At 40.5% G+C, this 19361-nt stretch overlaps 1 protein-coding gene and 1 long non-coding RNA gene across 3 annotated transcripts; one reads left to right on the top strand and one right to left on the bottom strand.

The window, feature by feature from the left end:
* Positions 1-645: 645 nt before the first annotated feature.
* LOC111844630 (calcium/calmodulin-dependent protein kinase type IV) lies at positions 646-18753 on the bottom strand. Of its 2 annotated transcripts, XM_023813269.2 has the most exons (12): positions 18676-18753; positions 17792-17955; positions 14645-14723; positions 14509-14571; positions 14276-14358; positions 13745-13817; positions 4382-4472; positions 4117-4191; positions 3842-3917; positions 3542-3668; positions 3022-3174; positions 646-2477 (listed from the first exon to the last, which is right to left on the bottom strand). In XM_023813269.2, the coding sequence occupies exons 2-12, from the start codon at positions 17896-17898 to the stop codon at positions 1959-1961; spliced, it is 1446 nt and encodes a 481-aa protein (XP_023669037.1). In that variant the 5' UTR covers positions 17899-17955; positions 18676-18753; the 3' UTR covers positions 646-1958. The 2 variants fall into 2 exon arrangements, with proteins under 2 accessions (XP_023669037.1, XP_023669038.1); XM_023813270.2 differs by having other exon boundaries at positions 646-2474; positions 17792-18737.
* LOC111844633 (uncharacterized) lies at positions 11122-14602 on the top strand. The gene is made up of 3 exons (XR_002838438.2): positions 11122-11841; positions 12093-12286; positions 13645-14602. It is a non-coding gene; the product is annotated as an uncharacterized lncRNA (long non-coding RNA).
* Positions 18754-19361: the final 608 nt, after the last annotated feature.

Raw genomic sequence — 19361 nt, 5'->3', positions numbered from 1 at the left:
TTGGTATGCCAGTTTATATAGTGATAACCACTTTAGCCATATATAAATAAAAAAATAGGTTCAGATAATATGAATACTTTCCCCATACCTAATCAACCATAATGCAAACTATGTATTGTAATACAATTGTTTCTCTTAGACACTCTAATCCAAAGGCTTATAATTACACCATTTATGCAGCTACATACTTACAGTACGGAAGCAATTCAGGCTTGGTAAGTGAATGATTTGTGGATTGTATTAGTTCTTATTCTCTTAGGAACTAAAACTGTCAGACAAAACAAATCCGTTTGCAAAGAATATGTACAAATCACTGTAATTTTCGTTTGATGGTATTACCAGGTTTCATATAAACATAATTAAGTTAAATGTCTATCGCGAAACATAAGCTTGGAGAAAACAATGTATTGTACAGATCATTTGAGTGAGTCTGTAGCCCATGCAGGAAGAACCAGACAAAGCAGCAGAATGGGACGCCATTTTTAAGAAAAACCTTCCTTTTTAGTAATAGGCACCACATCTGCCATAGCTACTTGTCCTCCATCCATCCGTTCTTCCTCCCATCCTCCAACTGCTTATCTGGTACAGGGTCATGGGGCAGCTTGTCGCGTATTCCAATAACACAACTTGACATCAAAATAAACAGTCATTTAAGCATGTATTTATTCAAAGTTCAGGAAAAGGTTAAGTTAAAGGTGGTTACCGCTGTATGGTAATTAAAGATATTGGTAAATCTGCATCACCATTCATACATCTCAAAAATGCTCAAATCTCAGACTACCCATTACGTGTATTAAGCAAAACATTTAACACTGTAACATCATAACAAGCACGAACTTTGCCTAAGATGACGATATTTTAAACATAGCATTTTAAAGCAATGATACTGGTAAAATCTATATTCATATACCATCGTACAGATTTAGCCAATTATCACCCTTTTTAATTGTCCCCTGTCCATTGCTATCGATGCTTCAGTTACTTTTGCAAATCTCTTGTTTAGCAATGATACTCTTACTGTATCTGCACAATTGTCTGGCGAGCGACAGTATACACAAATTAACCAAGGAGATCCGAACTTCCTAACTGGGGACAGATTCAACGTTTGCTATATATCTGGGGTCCACCGTGTGCAGCCCTTTGATAGAAAACATATGGGGATGGAGATCAAAAGTGTGACTGTGGAAAATGTATCGAATTAAATCAAATGACCAGCATTCCATTTTTGAGATTCCAGTGCAGTCACGAGGTAGATAGTGAATTAAAATAAAGGGTAATGTTGTCAGTTCGACATATAACTGACTCCTTTGAAAATATGCCTCATGACATCTGTAGTGTCTCTTTAAACAGGAGACTGTCCTGTGTCCAGGACCTAATGACGTTTCTCTATATAGAGAGGAAGTACCATCTTCTTTCTATATGACAAGGACCCAAAACCGTTCCGTGTGAATTTCACTCACCCTGAAAAACAAATTATGTGTAGTAAAGGAGATGCATGAAGGACGAAGAGCATCAGAGAGCATTTTTGCGTTGAATGGCTTTCACAATAAAAACAAGTTCTTATACAGTTGTTACAAAAAGAAATAGACACCTTCATCCTATTCGTATATGTCAGACATTTCTGTCTTTAGTGTGCAAATGCTTAAGAAGCGGAAAGGAAGTGCCAAGACTATTATTAAATGCCAAACTGATTGAAATTGCTGTTGAGGGTGTCCTCAAAAAAAAAAAAGAGCAAATATTTGATGGAGGCAAGGATGGTAACTGGCAGCAATGGCTGCCTTCCAGAAATCACCACTTGGAACAGAAAATGACGATGTCTGAAACTGTCATTGGTGAATCAGTATACACAGGAAGTGGGCAGAATAGTGTTTTTTCCTCCTGACATTACCATGATGTATCTTTAACCTCCTGCCACAAAATGAGTCCCCGTTTCCTTATGATTCTTGCAGTACTCACAGTCACTGACACTGAGTTGTCTTGTTGCTGGTCTCTACCTCCACCATAAAGCCATTGCTGATATTTCTGGGGCTCGGGGGGGTAGGTAGGATTGGGGAGGGCTCCCGCTTGTCTACCGGAGCCACTGAGCAGCTCTTTGCAGTGATTCGGGGCCGTACGACTGCAGTTTTAGGGATGACGGACAGTTGTTTGAGTCCGTCTGGTTTCAGGGGCGGCCGGGTGGGCGGGAGGCCAGGAGGGCATCCTGTAGGCAGTGGACGGGCAGCGGGTTTCTTTGGGCTGCATTGTGGAAGAGCATGAATTAGCGGGGAGGACTGACTTGGTGGTGGAGCCTTTTCATCAGTGAGGTCAGGAGTGTCTTTGGTGTGACTCTGCTGACTCCGGCAGTCCGGGGATGACTTCTTTTGCACGCTCTTCTCCTGAGCGGTCTTGTCGGACCCGGGGCTTTCGCAGCTGTCAGTGCGTCGCCGGGAACCCTCGTGCATGCGGCTGGTGGCCACCACTGCTTTCATCGCAGCCTGCTTGGGGAACAAATCTCACTGTTGGTGCGGAAGAGCAGATACCAAATGCAAAACAGAGCCAGTGCAAGCCACTTCTTGTCAAGCAGTATAACTGTTCAGTAATAAATGTCAGATTTCTGAAATAGTATAGACCCAAGAGAACACACAAGGCATCTGTCCAGAGGAGCGGTAAAATGACGAGACGTGCGGAACCCCAACAGAATGTCCTGCAGAAAACGGCAAGAATATCCTGCTAGGGACTATACCACGAGAGAATCCAGTGAGTGCATGGAAGAACCACTCTAAACAGAGCAGTTGATGGACAAAGAAGAACTTCATATTTTCAGTGTAACTTCACTGAATGTCTTAGCTGCAAGCTGAAGTGCTACAAGTCATTATAACTATAGTACACAGTGCAGTGCCTTTGCTGCTATATGTGGGTACCTGCTTAATATGTAGCCTCTGCTAAACCCGGTTTAAGTAACCCTGTTGCCGATGGTGATCCAGACCGGCGCTCCCTGCATGCCCCCGTGAAGCAGTGAGCCCCGACGAGCGGTGCGCTGACCTTGAGTTTGCGCCGGGCGTTGAATTCCTGCAGCTTCCTCTGGGTGGTGTCCATGTGCGAGAAGCGGGCAGCCTTCCCCAGCACCCACGGGTGCTGCAGGGCCTGCTGAACCGTCAGGCGCTTGCGGGGGTCCAAGACGATCAGCTTGCTGACCTGCCCCCACGTATCACACAGAGTGGGGGGAGGGATTTCAGAACACGGCCCCAAGCAGCCCGACCCATACTAAGCAAACATCATTTTTATTAGTGGTTATATGACAAAAAAAAAAACGGGCATATTTATTTATTAATAGGCTGTAGATATTTTATCTGTTTCTTCACTTTGCTCTCTTTAGTTAGATGCAATACATCATTAAGCCATGACGCATATTAAGCTTTGCCTTTTTTTTTTTTTTTTTTTTTTTAGATTGGAACAAATTTTCCTCAAAGAATCGTTTGTAATAGGCAAAATTTAACTGTGAATATAGTATCATTTAGCACTGTAGTTCTTATAACCCCATTGTCCTGTTCGAAATCCTCACCAGGTCCTTGGCATTTAAGGAAACTTCATCCCACCAGGGGGAGACAAATTCGTAGTCGCAGTTAAGGATGCGGCTGTACATGTATTGGTCTCCCCTTGGGTCGAAAAATGGTTCAAATCCACAAAGCCTAAGAATGGGAAACAGAAAATCTGGCAGTTATTCATAGGCATGAAAATATAGTGGTTTTATATACCATACACACATGTACATTGCATAAACACACATCAATATTTCCTCTGCAAAAGCAAAACAATCCGAACTTCCCAGAATGCACCACAGCCTCGTTTGATCTGAACTCACAGTATGTAGAGAATGACTCCAACGGACCACATGTCCACCTCCGGGCCGTAGCTGCTGCCTCTGAGGATTTCCGGAGCTGAGGGGAGACGGAAGAAGCGCCTGTCACGTCCACAGTACGGGGTCCCTGGGCGGCAGCGCTTGACTTGTTCCTGGTGTGTCACCGCTGGTTTCTGTTACATGTTGACTCATGTTGTGTCCTGTTATGCGTGTCTAGCAGCTGCATTCACAGAGCGTCATCTGTCTCTCGTAAAGTGATGTAAAGGGGAACGACTCACCGCAGTACCCAGGAGTACCACACACTGTTTTCATTGTCACTTGGTCGTCTATGATCTTGGAGAGGCCAAAATCCGCTGTGACAGTGAAAAGAACGTCTTATGGCATGTGTCCCACTAGTCAAAGCAGGTTTTTACAGTTTAGCTTGGTCAAACTTAAACCAGTCTGCGTTTCTTTGTGTCATCCACAGCCTTTGGTGACATTGGCATTACGTAAACAATGCCCAGAAACAAAAGGTGAGCCTCTGACGACTACGTGTTTAATCACCTATCTTCAGAGGGGCATCCAGGGAAAGGTCAGCATAGAGGAGGTTCTCTGGTTTCAGGTCCCGGTGTACCACTCCATTCTCATGTAAATACTGCAACGGGAGCACAGGCAGATCCGGGGGCAAGATGTTACACATTCATCCCCGATAAAACACCCACACATTCTGATCGATGGTCTCCTCTCTCTTACAATAGGCCGTTTTTTTTATGGATTTAGGGTGTAGTTCGGCTTCAAAAGCCCGCCTGGAAAGAGCTGAAGAGACGTATAAGATAAGAAGGGTTCAATTGTTTCCACATTTGCATGTGTAGCAGCCTGAAACCATTTATCTCTGCTTGGTTCAATATAAGCAATATTACATAAAGCTTCCTGCCTGATATAAAATACTGACAATCATGTAAAAGTCTAATTCTAAGACAATTTATTGAGCTAAAAATGGTGTCACTGACCCAGAATATTTATAACTATAAATGACTTTTGTCAGGCTGAATATGTAGGGAGGTTTTTGACCTGCCATCTGGAAGCAGGTTCACTGTTTTTACTGGTCTTTAAGGACCCTCATTGTCTATCTCGTTCACACACTCATGTTGTGTCCTGTTGCTCTACTTCTTGCTTGCGCAATTCCGGAGCCACTGAGCCGTTGAGCGTTTAGTCTCCTAGGTGGCTGGTTCTCGTTTAAGCACGCTCGTCATTTCAGGGCGGTGCTGCCGCAGCAGCCCAGGGGGCAGCGGTGGTCCCCATTTTCTGCTCCCCACCTGTCAGAGAGACCAGTGCCTTCAGAAACCCAAGACAGCAGGATCCTGGTTTTTATTATCCTGCTTCAGCAGCTGCTGCCCCCCTGAGAAAGATACTGATGCCTCAAAAGTCACCCCACCATCGTTACAGCAAAATAACACTGATCTTCTGGGAGAGCATTCAGTGAAGATGGGCTCCTTTTGTACATTAACAATCCACTGCATCGAGTCTGACTCCTAACCTTACTGGAAACACATCTAATGTCATTGGTATTAAATCATACAAATGTCATTGATTCTGGTTTCGATTCACAGAGTTTATATCATCAGAATGTACTGTATTCTCTGACATTGATATTATTGGTGGTATTGAATTTGATGAAATATTATATGTCATAACATTATCCGCATGCGTGGACATTTTTGTGGGTCTCAATGGCTGTGTTTTCTGCCCCAGAAAATGCATGCATCTGATAATCGTATCACCATCATCCTGTCCTTTTAACCAACCCTCACCCTAACCCATTGTTCAATAATTACAACAAAGTTCACCAGTGGGAACGGATCAGGTCTGTTTGATTTTGAACATACCACCATTATTTTGGCTATACCATTCAGCCTAACTGCTTGTCCTGAACAGAGTTGTTGGGTATTTTGGCTGTTTCTCATCTCTGAAATGTAACCAGCATGTTGAGGACTGGATAAGCAAGCCCTACGCTATCAATGCTCCCATTTTAATCCCTTCTAATATAGGCAGGCCCCCAGCACCTTTACTAGGGGTGTAACAATACATCATTCGCAATTCAAATATGTGACAATACACATTGTAGGGGTGTAAAAACATTAAATCATTTATCAATGTTAACACAAGAGGGCGCAATAGGCATAATCTCAGTTTTGGTTTGAGATTTTATTTTTGCATTTTGCACTGGAGAATAAGAAGAAAACTGCAATAAGAAATGGCTTGAAAATTTTCTGTAAATGTACATGCCTAAAAGGAATAAATAAAAACTGTGACATCTTTGTTTCCAGTCTTGTACATTGTTTATACATTAAGGGAATTTTGCTGTATTCTTATTTTTCCATTAGTTTCAAGAAGGTAGGTATGTGCTTGTTTTTTTAAAAATCACTTTAATTTTTTAATTTTATTTTTGCATTTTGCACTGGAGTCTGAAGAATAAGGAGAAAACTGCAAAGATCTGGTGTAACAACAGTGTTTTTGTAAACATACATGTCTAACTGCAATAAATAAGAACTGTGAGATCTTAGTTTTTCAGTCTTATTTTGTTGACTATATTGTGAGTATATTGAACTGTAACCCTGAATCGGCTATCAAACTGAAGAGGAGATTGTATCGATACCCCCCTAATCTTTACATATTTCTTTTATCATTGTACTAAACTTTAAATGTTCCAAGATCCTAGTCATTACTTGGGTAATTTTATTTAATTTGTATATTGAGGTATTAGTAGGAGACATATTGATTTTTGTAAATAATTTTTACTCGTGTAGGTCTTTAGCGAGTATGCTCTAAATGTCCCCTTGGTGGCCTTTCTTTTCTTTGTTCCTCCTATGACAATGTCAAACGTTTAGTTGGCATGAAGCCATCCTGTAACCCTACCACCAGAAACCCACTTTTTCTCCAGCCATGGGAGTCTGGTAGTCTGGCTCCCAGTTGAACTTGTGGCCTAGAAAATAATCACAGGCGATTCCTGCTTTTTAGCTAGACACTCCTCTATTATTGAACAGCTCTGATCATGTGGGAGTTTCCTCATGATGTAAGTAATTAGCTTCTTTGTGTGCTTTCTCCTTGTGGAAAGACGACTCTCCTAGGCACAATTATCTGCACGAATTTGGGGCTGTGTAGATTGTGCATGTCATGAATTCTCTCACTAGGAGCTCTAGGAGTTGCACCAACCCATGAGCAATTGGATTTTCTGCAAATTAAGTGAGTTATATCTTATACATTTGAGGACAAATTACATCACTACCGTGCACAATGCCTAGCCTCAAAACTAGTCTTAGATCATGCACAATTTGCAGGATGTACAGTCCCCTACATTCTGGTCATCTCTGCCAGGTTTTCTCAGTTCATCAGTGAGGAACACATGCTTTCCTGTTTGCTATTACAGCATTTTGAAGTCCACAGGCCCCAAAATTATACGACAGCTCCAGTGATTGGTGGACAGCTCAGTTCTCCCTACACTTTACCATGTTTCCAGGTCCTCTCTCCCTGCACAGAAAGCAGATCCTGCAATACCCTCATATATTGCATGTTAAATGGGTTTCTTTAATGGATTATGGTCCTTAACTGCACTGGGTTCTCTAACAGATGTTTGTCCTGGTTTTACACCCAGCAGGCCTTCTGGAAGATGTCTTAACAGCTGCTGTTTTTCCTCTGACAGGACTCTGCTTGGCCCTCTTATAGTCCTACTGGGAATTATTCCTCTGACAGCATTTCAGGGAAAGTAGAGTGAACTTCCCTCTGTTTCACAGACCATCTAGTTAAGTGCCTATGAGAGATTTTTCACCCCCCTCAGTCGGCAGGCAGCGTTGTGCTTTTGTCCTCGTTCCTCATTTTTGTGCTCCCCTATGGCATCTCTATGTGCAGCCTCTGTAATTTCTGCCCTGTCCCATCTTTCCACACTTCCCAAGGAGTCTACGCAGTCTGTATCACTTAAATCAAGATTCTATTTAAATTTTTACTTTTAACTCAGTAGAGAAATTTTGTCCTGCACACTGATTTCTTCCCAATTTATCATAAATGGGGGAAAAGGATTCATTTCATAAATGTATCCATTTCATAATTAGAAATGTAAACTGGGATACTGCCTGAGTCATGTGGCGTAAAAAAGTACAATCTATTTCTTTATTGTGAAATTATCCACAAGTAACCATCTCTATTTCTGACACTACAAACCTGAATCAAATGTTCCATCCACCAGAAATGCCTCTAAAACAGTGTTTCTCAACCCGGTCCTCAGGCACCTCAGACAGTCCACATTTTTGCTCCCTCCCAGCTCCCTATGGTCGACTGTCTGCGGGTCCCTGAGGACCAGACTGGGAAACACTACCCTAAAACCTTAAAACGTTTAAACCGGCAGATTCTGTAACCATGTAATTTATGGCATTAACTACAGGTTTCATGTTCCTGCCTGATCCAGGGTCAGCAAAAATAACGGAAATGGCAGATGAAAGATATCTTAAAAGTAACTAGATCACGTTTACAAACTCAGCTACAAAAGTGAGTCATATTCGCTTCAGTGCTAATGAGCAGGATGTATCAGACAAAAAGGGTGCATCCAGACTTTGATATGTACATTCTGAAAGTGACATCAGGCTTTCAGAGAGGTTATAAGTGCCTATTTTGCAGGCACATCTGCTGAAAACTGCAAAATTACTGGATGTGTCAAAAGCAAACAGTCTCTATAACCATGAAAATGTCTGTGGAACGTGGACAATGACGAAGAGGAACTGTGGTCGCAAGCTGAAGCTCACCAACCGGGCCAGACCGTATAAATGTATGACCTCAAAAACTATGATCTGTGTCTCAACAAAAGCTGTAGATTGTGAGTTTCACAAAGCTAGAATTTATGGCAGGGCTGCCATTTAGGAAGCATGTGTATCCAAGGCCAAGAAAGATACATAACCTGGCGTGAAACCACAGGACCTCTGTCCTTGAGCAATGGAAAAGGTGTAATATGGCCTGATGAGCCGTCTGTCAATGCTTTTCCCACATCTGGGGGACCCTGGTTGATGAAACTGGTTGATGTGTTTCTTGTAGGAATATTACATCACATTTATTCCTCTTTAAATAATACAAACCTTCTGTTAACTGATAACTTTCGTATACATGTTTGGTATTAAGTCATTTTTTACATGGCAAAACAAAAACGTAACTTTATATCTGTTCCTCCAAGATACAGTACATGGTTATTAAAATGTGAGCATTATTATACGGTACATAGTAATTATGACATCATAATCTTGCAGAGCTACTTATCGGAAGCTGTGACATGCTTCTGAGGCAGCTGTAATTAGCCTATTTATTTAATAACGATCATGCTGTCTTAATTACTGCTGCTACGGCGAGGCCCATGTCCCTCTCCCCGTCGTTCTCCTCACCATAAAGTGATCATTCACTACAGTGAAGAACACTCCATCCATATCTCACAGACGGAACATCCCACTCATTAAACATGAGGGTTAGACTTAATTAGTCAGATGTAAGGACTCCATTTACACTTCATTCCATTCAAAGATGAATCTGTGATTAATGAGGACCATGTACAAGCCATAAATAATGGTGGTGAGCGTTATTTTGGTTCCTCCTTGCTTGAGTATCTCCAAAGAATAAATTTATCAAAGAAATACTTGATAGCAAAAAAGGATGAAAGAAAATGTACCATTATTCCACAGTGGACAGTCTTGCATTTCATTCTGACTTGTTCAGACAGGTTTTCAAATACTTGCCTTTTGCTGCATTCAGATAACTCAGTAATCTGTAGTCTTTCTCTTGGTGACAGTCTCATCTCTTTGACCTGGGCTGCCATGTCAAGGATCATCTCCTAAACTGGTTGCTCTTGTCAACTTCATGTCAAGCGAGATGTTTTTAAGAACCTTGTCACCTTCTTAAGGATCCCGGCAGACATTCTGGATTCCAGAATGTTTTGGGGACAAAGTTGATGTTTGTCTGGAAACAAAATATGGGATTGAATCTAGTGGTCTTTCTTGAATTTGCTGATCCTCTGTTTGTCGTTTGATCGGTTTATAGCGACCATTTCCGAGTCATTGTCGAATCCTTCATCTAAGTATATCAGACCTTCTTTGACCTTTAAACCCTGCCCCATCTAAGAAGCTCTGCTTGCATCCTCAGTCCTTGCTTGGTTAGAAATGTTCTGATAATCCTGTCCAACGGAAACCAATATTTATTGAGAAATCAAAAGTTCACACGTTATGATAACGGCATCCACCCCCAGGAACTGGCAACATCTCATGAGCTGCATGTCAGGGCGTGTCTAAGCCATAGCTTCTTCCGGGTGCAAGTGCAGGCAGGCACATATTTGCTCACGACTAATAAAGATTAAAACGTAGCGAGAGGGATGGATCGACAGCATGGCAGTGCTAGACATGCGTTAAAAAACACGGAGCGTGTAGCGCAGAAGCATATGCTCTGTGACACCATTACATAACAGATGTCCTACTGACTCTTTTGGATGGGGGATTAACAGAATAAAAAATGTGAAAGCTTTTACAAGCGGATTATTTCACATTTTCAGCTCATCTGGCCTCTCTCCTCCTATTCATGACGACAAACGTGACCCACATTTATGACCTGGGCACCCTAGTACAGGTTCACTTCGCTGGCCTGCATGTGGTCATCAGGACACCTCTCAGAGTGAAAACTTCTCACTGCTGCAGGCTTTTCCGTCAAAACACAGCACAGGGATTTGCCACAATCTAAATACATGTTACGAAATGTGAGACTGCAAAAGTCTGAGGTAGTCAAAGAAAATGATGCATAAATGATCTTCAGCTTGGTATAAAACTACGATATTATGTCTGTAAAAGTGCATTAGTTTAACCATTTCAAAACATCTCCAAAAGTCACCCCAGAATTTGCAGCAACCATCCAATACACCCATATATTTTTCTACTTGACCACAGCTCACCTCCTATGGCTAATCAATACCTCATTGACTTTTTTAAACAATTAAATTAATTAATTAAGTGAGCTTGTGATGAAATTTAACAAGTACATCGAATGGCTTAAGTGCACCCAGAGGAGAGGTTTGGGAACTGAAGCAGTGCTCTATTCATCATCCAGCAAGATCAATAACTTTTTGGAGAACAGTAGAAATTGCTGTTAGTTTTTATTGTGCTATTTGTGTGTATTTTTCTGTGCAAATATACAGTTACTACCCAGATAAATAGCTTTAAATTTCATACTTTCTGCATTGAATTTTCTTTTGCTATCAAACAATTGCTTTACTGACAGACTAGCGTTATTCAGAAGTACTGCAGCCTTCTTAAACGGATTTGTTATTCAAAAACTCTTCATACTCTTCACTGTCTTGCCTTAAGATGAGCAATCAAATTTGTCGTGATGTTGAAATGTGTATTAGTATATCCTCCTTATAAAATTTTTGCAAAGCCATGTTTGCAAAATGCATGTGTGACACCATTTTCGCTAACAAAATTATTCCACACGGCACTAACTGTTTAATAAACAGGTGTGCAAAGCATTATGGGTCACCATTTTAAAAGGAATTGTGTGTGATTAATATCAGCTCATTTTCAACCATCGACTGATTGGCTGATACTGATAGTTGGCCAATAAAATCGGTGCACCTCTACTGCCTATTGGTTACTAGCTACCAGATGTCCCCCCACTAACGAATCAATGCTGAGCATAGCCTATGATAAGCATCTCAAATAAACAAAAATACATATGGCCTCACAAGATGCACCATGTTTCATGCAAAGAAGGGATGGGTGATACCACTAGACAATATATCGGTGAAAATATCAGTATCGGAACGTTATTCATTAAAAATCAACATACTGGCATTGGACTGATGTGTCGATTTTGGCCAATATTTAAACTTTATCAGTGTTCAAAGTTAGCACCTCCAGAGATAAAGACGCTCCTACAATGAGATGATTGCACTGGATGATCAGCCAGTGGAGGATAAGAGATCTCGTTGGCTCTTTCACCACTTAGAAGAGGTCAGTACTAGTCAGTGACATGTTTATAATTCGTTTTTTTAGTGAACGGGTTGAACCGATTCGAAAGTCTGATCGAATCGATTTTTAAAATTATTTTTAAACATTTTTAAAACTGATCTTTGGCTATTCAACCTCCAAAAGCCTCCCCCGCGATTTCGGATTTATTTTTCATGTTCCGTCTGCGCTAGTCTTATCACTTTTACGTTTATTCTTTTGTTCGTCACTTACATTCGTCACTTTTGCGTTTGTAGGCTTCCTTCTGGTGTCGAAAATACCCAAACGGCCGAGTACCTGGCCGTCGTGAGAGACGGTTGCTGTATAACTGAAGGAAGATACGGTCTCTAACTCGGTGACTCCAAAAAAAGAAAAAAAAAGCAAGAGCCCGGAAAATTGATAACAAAAAACGTGATTATGAAAATCTTTGGAAACTTCTATGAGATTTTATGTAAGTCACATAAATCGCAGTTTGTGCTATATATTTATGATTTTGTAAATTGTTTCAATGGTTTCATTCTTTTGTTTTTGCGTTTGAATTAAAATGGACTTGACCTGACTTGAGAGGATTCAGATTTTTACAATGTTTTCTGAGGTTTTGTTTTGAATTTTAATGGATGAATTACCAAAAGATTTCAGAGTACCATGAGTATGAAGCTGCACTTGAACCTGAATCTGACACATAACATCCACACCATGCATGTTGTTTTAGGATAGTAGAATATATTAATTATGTTTTTGCTTAAACAACAATAAAAAAGGTACACAGTTGGTCTCCCACCATGTGCACTGTCATCAGCACAAAATATGTCTGATAAACGATAAAATTCACCATCCCCCCTGATTTGTTTTTACAACTCGACTACTGGTTGTAAGGTAATTTTGCTAATCTGTTCCAATAAGCCTGGCAAGTTTAATTCCTAGCAACCATAAGAGTTAATATGCATCTATCTGTAACACAAAGGGTTAGGGTAACACAAAATATGTACAGCCAGTCCTGATGTAACGTGTGATATCACACCGCAAATCTGTTTTAATGCAATTGATATATTAGTATACAAGTCCAATACAATGCAGAATCGCATTTGTATTCGTGCGATTTTCAGTCAGAGATTAAAGTACTATGCGAACTACAACCTGATATGGCTATCCAAGTCAATGATCCAAGTTTTCTTTAAACTGGCTCTTTTCAGTGAATTGGTTGAACCGGTTTTCAAATCAAAAATAATCTTTTTGTACATCCACACACTGCACAGGTCAAAGTCTTATATTCTAACAATCTGAAAATATTTGATAAAGTCTCATATAAAAACACACAGCAACCTTTGTAAACTCACATTTGCTTTTCGTAGACTGTCTGTAGCTATGTTGTTTTAGCATCATAGCATGAAACATAGTGTAATCCAGACCATGCAATTGACCACCCCACTACTGAAGGGACCCTCCCCGATCAGCACAATCTACTGAGGGCTTCTAAAACTAAACTGAAACTACATTATGAAGCTCAGTCAAAATGCAAACTGAAATAAAAATGGTTGAAAACTAATAAAACTGAAACAACATTTTTTAAAAGTATTAAAATAAAAACTAATTTAAGAAATGGAACTCAAATTGCCGTGCTTTAAACATTTCCATTGACTTTCTTTTGACTTTTGTATGATACTGTATAAAGAAATGTTCTGTTCATATTCCTCTATCCACAGTTGTGTCATGTTCATCGCACCACTAATTTACACCCTCAAAATCCTGCTGAGCTGAAATATCTTCAAATTTTCTTAAAATTTTCCCTTCTGTTTCCCTGTTTTTTAGGGTGGTGATGTAATTTTACTTTGCAATATAAATCTATGGAAGGACATGAAGACAAACTCCACATAGGAGCTTATCAGCGACCTCTCGGTCCTGGTCTTACCGCCACCGCCTCCAGAATCTGCTTGATAACGTGAGCAGCGTCCCTCTCGCTGTAGTATCCTCTTTCCACAATCCTAGGGGGGGAACACATGTGCTGTCAACATGGATCCAAGAACTAGCCAATCATTAGATGACAAACAGGTGCATTCTGGGTAAAAGCCTATGGCCGCATAAAAAGAAAATGATAGGGCTACACCTAAGAACTGAGGCCAAAAATTAAGACAATCATATTATAATAAATTGCTTTTAATTTACCGGAATTTAGTGCAAAGTTTTTTTTAGGGATTGTGGTTTCTGACGACAGATGCATCAAGCATTAACGTGCAATCTGTTATTCAGCAAGGAAGGTGAAAACATTTCACTCTTCATTCGACTGAAGCCTCTGTAGTCCAGTTATAATACAGCATGAATACAGCACTTGTCACGAACTGGCTTCTGTAATGAAACTGGATACAGAGCTAAATGACTAAGGTCCCATAATATTCAACCAGGGTACTGGGCTGTGAGGTTCATAAGTATTTATAGAAACAACCTGTCAAAGAGTTCCCCCCCGGTCACTAGCTCCAGGATCAGAGCGATCTCGGTATCTGTCTCGAAGATCTCCTTCAGGCGGATCTTACACCCAGGGGAAACAAGAAGGTAAAATCTAAACAATGGACTTCCCTCGTACCACCAGCTCCATATTATGGTTAAAAGTCTTGGAATTCACCAACGAAAAACACCTAAGAGATGTTTTGTATTCACAAGGAGTCTGACAGTACTTACAATATTCGGATGGGAGAGCCTCAGCAGGACTCCAATTTCAGTCCTCACTATTTTCTTGTCAATCTAGCGCAGCAATAAAAACATTAGACGCTGAGGCCTTGCTTTTGAAAATCATTACAATGCTGGTACTACTTACAGTTTTCTTTAGTATCTTGGAAGCATAGAGCTTCTCAGTCTGCTTCTCTTCACACCGGAACACCACAGACGTGGCCCCCCTTGGAGAAGAAATAAAATCACTCTTGCAACTGTTAACAAACTATTTTTCTGCATGATATGTGCTGTATAACCGCTGGAGTTTGGACTGTTTACTGACTAACATCTGGTATATCAAGAAAACAGAGTGCAAGTGTTACAGACTCATACGATATCACTATGATAATGCACAGGTAAACAAAAAGCATGTGGACATCTGGATCACTTTGCAGGACACGCTGCGCTGTTCTTGGTCATTTCTTTAAAGCTACAGAATAAACAAACAAGCCAACAAATAAAAGAGTACAGATGGAGCCTGCTGACTTAATGTTACCCTCGTGTGCCTGGATCACATCACATCCAATGTGTGTAAATCTTCCTTTGTGGAAAATTATACAGCCACAGGGATATGTCATTAAACGCATCTGCTTCTACAGAGAAGCAATGATGAAGGTTTCTCTTGGCCAGGAGTGCATAAAGCATGGGGGAATTCATCTATATTCTATTTTTTTTCTTAACAATGATTAAAAATGTGAAAATGAGACCATGCACTAAATATTTTCCCCAGTTATAAAACTTCTCAGCCATTACTGACACAGAATAAGGAAGAGCATTGGACAGACCATAGCCTCTGAGGAATCCCAACCAGGAAACTCAGTGTAGACTAGAACTAACCCCTTTCATAAATAACACCAGGTCACCATCCTTTAGTCTGTAAAGACCCACAAAGGACCATCAAACATCTGAACATCTATTTTTCACATATTAGCCGCCCAATGTCCCTCTAATTCGACCCCTCTCCTTCCATCAATCCGTTTTATTTCTTTGGAAGGCTCTGCATCCCCTTGGCAACCAGTATGGCTCCTCCACAACATAAACCCTGGTGTCCCTTCTCATCCATATATGGGAGGACCATGGGGACTCTGTGTACCAGGTTTCGCAGATGGTAACAGAAGGAGCTAGTAGATAAATGGGCTTCTGATTGAATTATACAGAAATTAAAAAGTAGAATGTCCTTTAACTGACACATAAACAAAGCACATGGGGGCTTCCAGGAAAACGAGGAAATACTGAAATCATCATTTGTTAAAATCATCATTTCTTTTTTTTTCGATGTTTTGTGGCAAAATTGTTTGCAAGCAGGTGTTTATTTACTGTACAGTTCATGCACAATTTAAATAATAAAATATTGTATCACTGTTAACTGAAACAAAATACAGTGGGAAATTTACATGTATTTATTTAGTAGACAATTTTGTTCAAAGTCACATAGAAGGAAGTCAGAGATCAGGATCATTCAGTATCTAGAATCGCTGGAGCAGTTGGGGTTAAGGGTCTTGTTTAATGGTCCAACAGTGACATGAATACGACCCTGCCCAAGGGGTTCAAACCCATGACTTTCCAGACACTGTCACTGTTGTTCTAGTCCACATGACATGCTGTTTGGTTTCAAAGGCAGTAAGAATGACTCCCCATCCTGCAGACACATGCTAACCCATGACAACAGGCAAACAAGAGACTCTCTTCAGAGAAGGGCAGATGCACTCTCCGGTATCATGGTCAGGAGAGATAGCGAGATGCAGACTAAAATAAGACAGGGCTCTTATCTCCCCTCTCTGCTGATCGTATCCTTCACTAAAGCAGAACGATCGAGGTCAATGAGACAGGCTGCCACAATGAATGAACAGCAGCACGAACATCTCCAGAGCCGCTTGCCAGAGCCAAACACTACATCGCAGAAGAGGAATTCAGGAGAGATTCCATGTCAGCCCCCGAAATGCAATCAAACTGCTAACTGTTTGTCACTCAGTAAATTCAGAGGATGTTGAAAGCTACAATGTTTCATTTTGTATTTGAAAGAAATAATCAGCGAAGAACAGAATAGCCCCATCCATTTTTTTTCAAAATCATTTGTTAATGTAACATAGAAGTAACATATATTTCATAATGAAAGTTCATTAATGCTGTCCAAAGTCAAAATGGCTTACTTGTCATTCAGTAGTTCCTTACTGCCACTTAAGTTAAATGTATTGTGACATATTGGGGGAATAAACATGAAAATGAACAGAATTACTGTCAGATCGAGATAGGAGATAAACAAAAACAGTCTGAATTTGAAGTCAGTTTCCGTTTTTAGGTTTTTGGACCTGATGGCAGTTATATATAGAAATATTAAAATGTATATAATCTTAGTTTGCTGTAGTTTTAGCCCTCTCTAAAAAATGCGTTTAATAAAATATGTTTTATCGCACTATGTATGCGCTATGTAATGTCGCTAATAATTTAGCAATTATCGATTGTGCAGATCTATACATATAAGATCATGCACATTTATCTCCTATGGAAACTATACAACTTTCCTTTCTGTATGCAGCGTTTTACTTTATTGCTTTCAAAGACAGATAATTGAAAAGCAAGAATCTACAGCCTACAACAAACGTCGACAGAAACCCTAACCTAAAACCTAATGCCAACCTTGCATTTCTATTCATAAAAGGAAGAGATATAATCATTCTCAAATAATCTTTTCACACCCAAAATGGCGGGCAGACCCTGTATTGTGAGGGGAACTCTTCGGATTGCTATCACCAATTACTGAAACGTTGATAAGAGTGATAAACTCATGTAAATCCAGAAGAGCAGTGAATGAACTTGAGTGATCGGTGTTCCGGTTGCAATCAATAATAATCACTAAAAAAAGTTTCAATACTGTTACAAAAAATAAACTAAAAAATGGATCCACACCTGCTCCACTGTGCCCTCAATTATTTACCTTATTTTATACAGGTAATATATGGTTATTTTGTATTTGATATTACTTGTACTAATAAATGCAGCGGACTAGGGCTTATATAACAAAACTGTCGAAATTTGTAAAAATGCAATGCATTTCCACTGTATGCACATCTGCCTGTAGGTGTGGGTTCGATCTGCAACATGGACCATACATGGTACGGAAAACGCCGCAGGTACAGCGTATAACGTAATCTGGGATACAGCAGGAGCCGTCTGCGCGGACATTAACGGACATTCCACACCAGTGTCCATGAAATTAGGGCAGCTGCAAGGCAGAGATCGGGGGTTGCCGTACCTTCCTAATTCCGGGCCCATGATGTAGAAATCCTCTATAGAGGCGTCTCGCCGCGAGCCGTCGACCCAGTATTCCGCTGCGCTGGCGCCGGAGCGTGAAGTCGGCATGCTTGCCGGCGGCACCGTGCCTTCCCCGAGCGCAATTACCCTTTCCCCAAACGCTTTCTTCTTGCAAAAAATAAAAATATAAAAGTGCACGGCGAAATCACATAGCCAAAAATCTAAAAGCACGCATACTTTTCATTGCAGACGCTAGGCATGTACGAAAACTACTGCTTGGTGCTGATGTATACTATGATGGAGCATCACCCGCAGGTTGTTCTCGCGGTGCTACCGTCGATTCTTTTAAAAGTTATTTAATCCAGATATTTACCACATGCCAGGTATGAAACCCATCTTAGGCTCTATTTAATCGAAAACTTAAATCAGAGCAATGTATGTTTATCTTAAAGTCTGGGTATCACTACTTGACAACCAATCCGCCACGAATTTAAATTAAATGTATTACTAATTTCTGAGCACTTGCGTTCACGGTCATTTATCTAGAATAATTGCATCAGTTTCCACAGGGCCGCACCTTCTAATGTGTAAGAGATTCTTCATTTTCTTTATATATTTTTGTACCACAAATCCTAGTTAACATTTTGCAAAACTACACTTTTAAGGATAGTAAATGAATGCGTTTTAGTACTATTTAATACAACTAAAAGCATAGATTTTTAAATTTAATGAACAAAAGGATTAGTGGTGAAATTGCAAAACGCCTTATCGCGTTGTTAAACAAATAGCTATATTTTTATAAATTAATGTACCATCGCTTCCCTATACCAAAGCGTAATACAGTTAAACACATTTCTAAACGCTACTATCGTAACCAGGTCTTACAGCGAATCAAATGAACACCTATCACGCGCTCCAGCATCATCTCCGTATGTGGTCCTTTCATTCTGTCTCCGCTTGAAGGTTGGGGGGAGGGCGGGGTCATCTTTAATCACATGTCCAACACATCCTCACTCTTGTCCAATAAAAAAACCTTTCATGTTGAAAAAGCCGTGCTGCGATTGGGAAGTTGATAGCAATCAAAACAATGCATAACAACGCTGCGTGATTTATAACCGTAAACCCCATTGCCTGGGCGCCATAAAAATAGCTGATTTGTTTAGATTTTAATAATCTGGAAGGTTTGGTACATACACCTCACAGACGTCGGAAGAAGATATCTGTCGTAGTCAACCTTTTAATTTATATAAACGTGTTTATACGGCACTTGGTCGTTTTCTGCCGTCGTGTTTATTTGCGCATTTAATTCAGCACTGCGGACAGCTCCAATCCTTTTAACTGATTCGAGACGTTTACTTAAGTATTCGCAGCGTTGTCCAGTATGTGTTGCATATTTCAGTTTTCCAGGATTAAGCAACCAATGAAATAGTCAGCTAAGCGATCTGCATCCATTAAACAGCTTACCTGGGGTCCCTGTCATAGGTAGCATAGATCACATAGCAGTGGTTCACCCAGATTGGGGTGCCAGTCCATAATAGTGCACATACACACACATGCTGCAGGTCAGTTGA

Source organism: Paramormyrops kingsleyae, chromosome 15 (assembly GCF_048594095.1).
Source record: "Paramormyrops kingsleyae isolate MSU_618 chromosome 15, PKINGS_0.4, whole genome shotgun sequence".
NCBI lineage: Eukaryota > Metazoa > Chordata > Actinopteri > Osteoglossiformes > Mormyridae > Paramormyrops > Paramormyrops kingsleyae.
The sequence above is the reverse complement of the archived record's forward strand: the minus strand, read 5'-3'. Positions and strand labels throughout refer to the sequence as shown.

Excerpts from the sequence above, each read along its gene's own strand:
- LOC111844630 (XM_023813269.2), bottom strand. The coding sequence starts at position 17,898 with ATGCCGACTTCACGCTCCGGCGCCAGCGCAGCGGAATACTGGGTCGAC. Across the intron at positions 4,192-4,381 it reads GGATGCCCCTCTGAAGATAG|CGGATTTTGGCCTCTCCAAG; the intron begins GTGATTAAACAC and ends TCACTGTCACAG. Across the intron at positions 2,478-3,021 it reads ACGCCCGGCGCAAACTCAAG|CAGGCTGCGATGAAAGCAGT; the intron begins GTCAGCGCACCG and ends TTGTTCCCCAAG.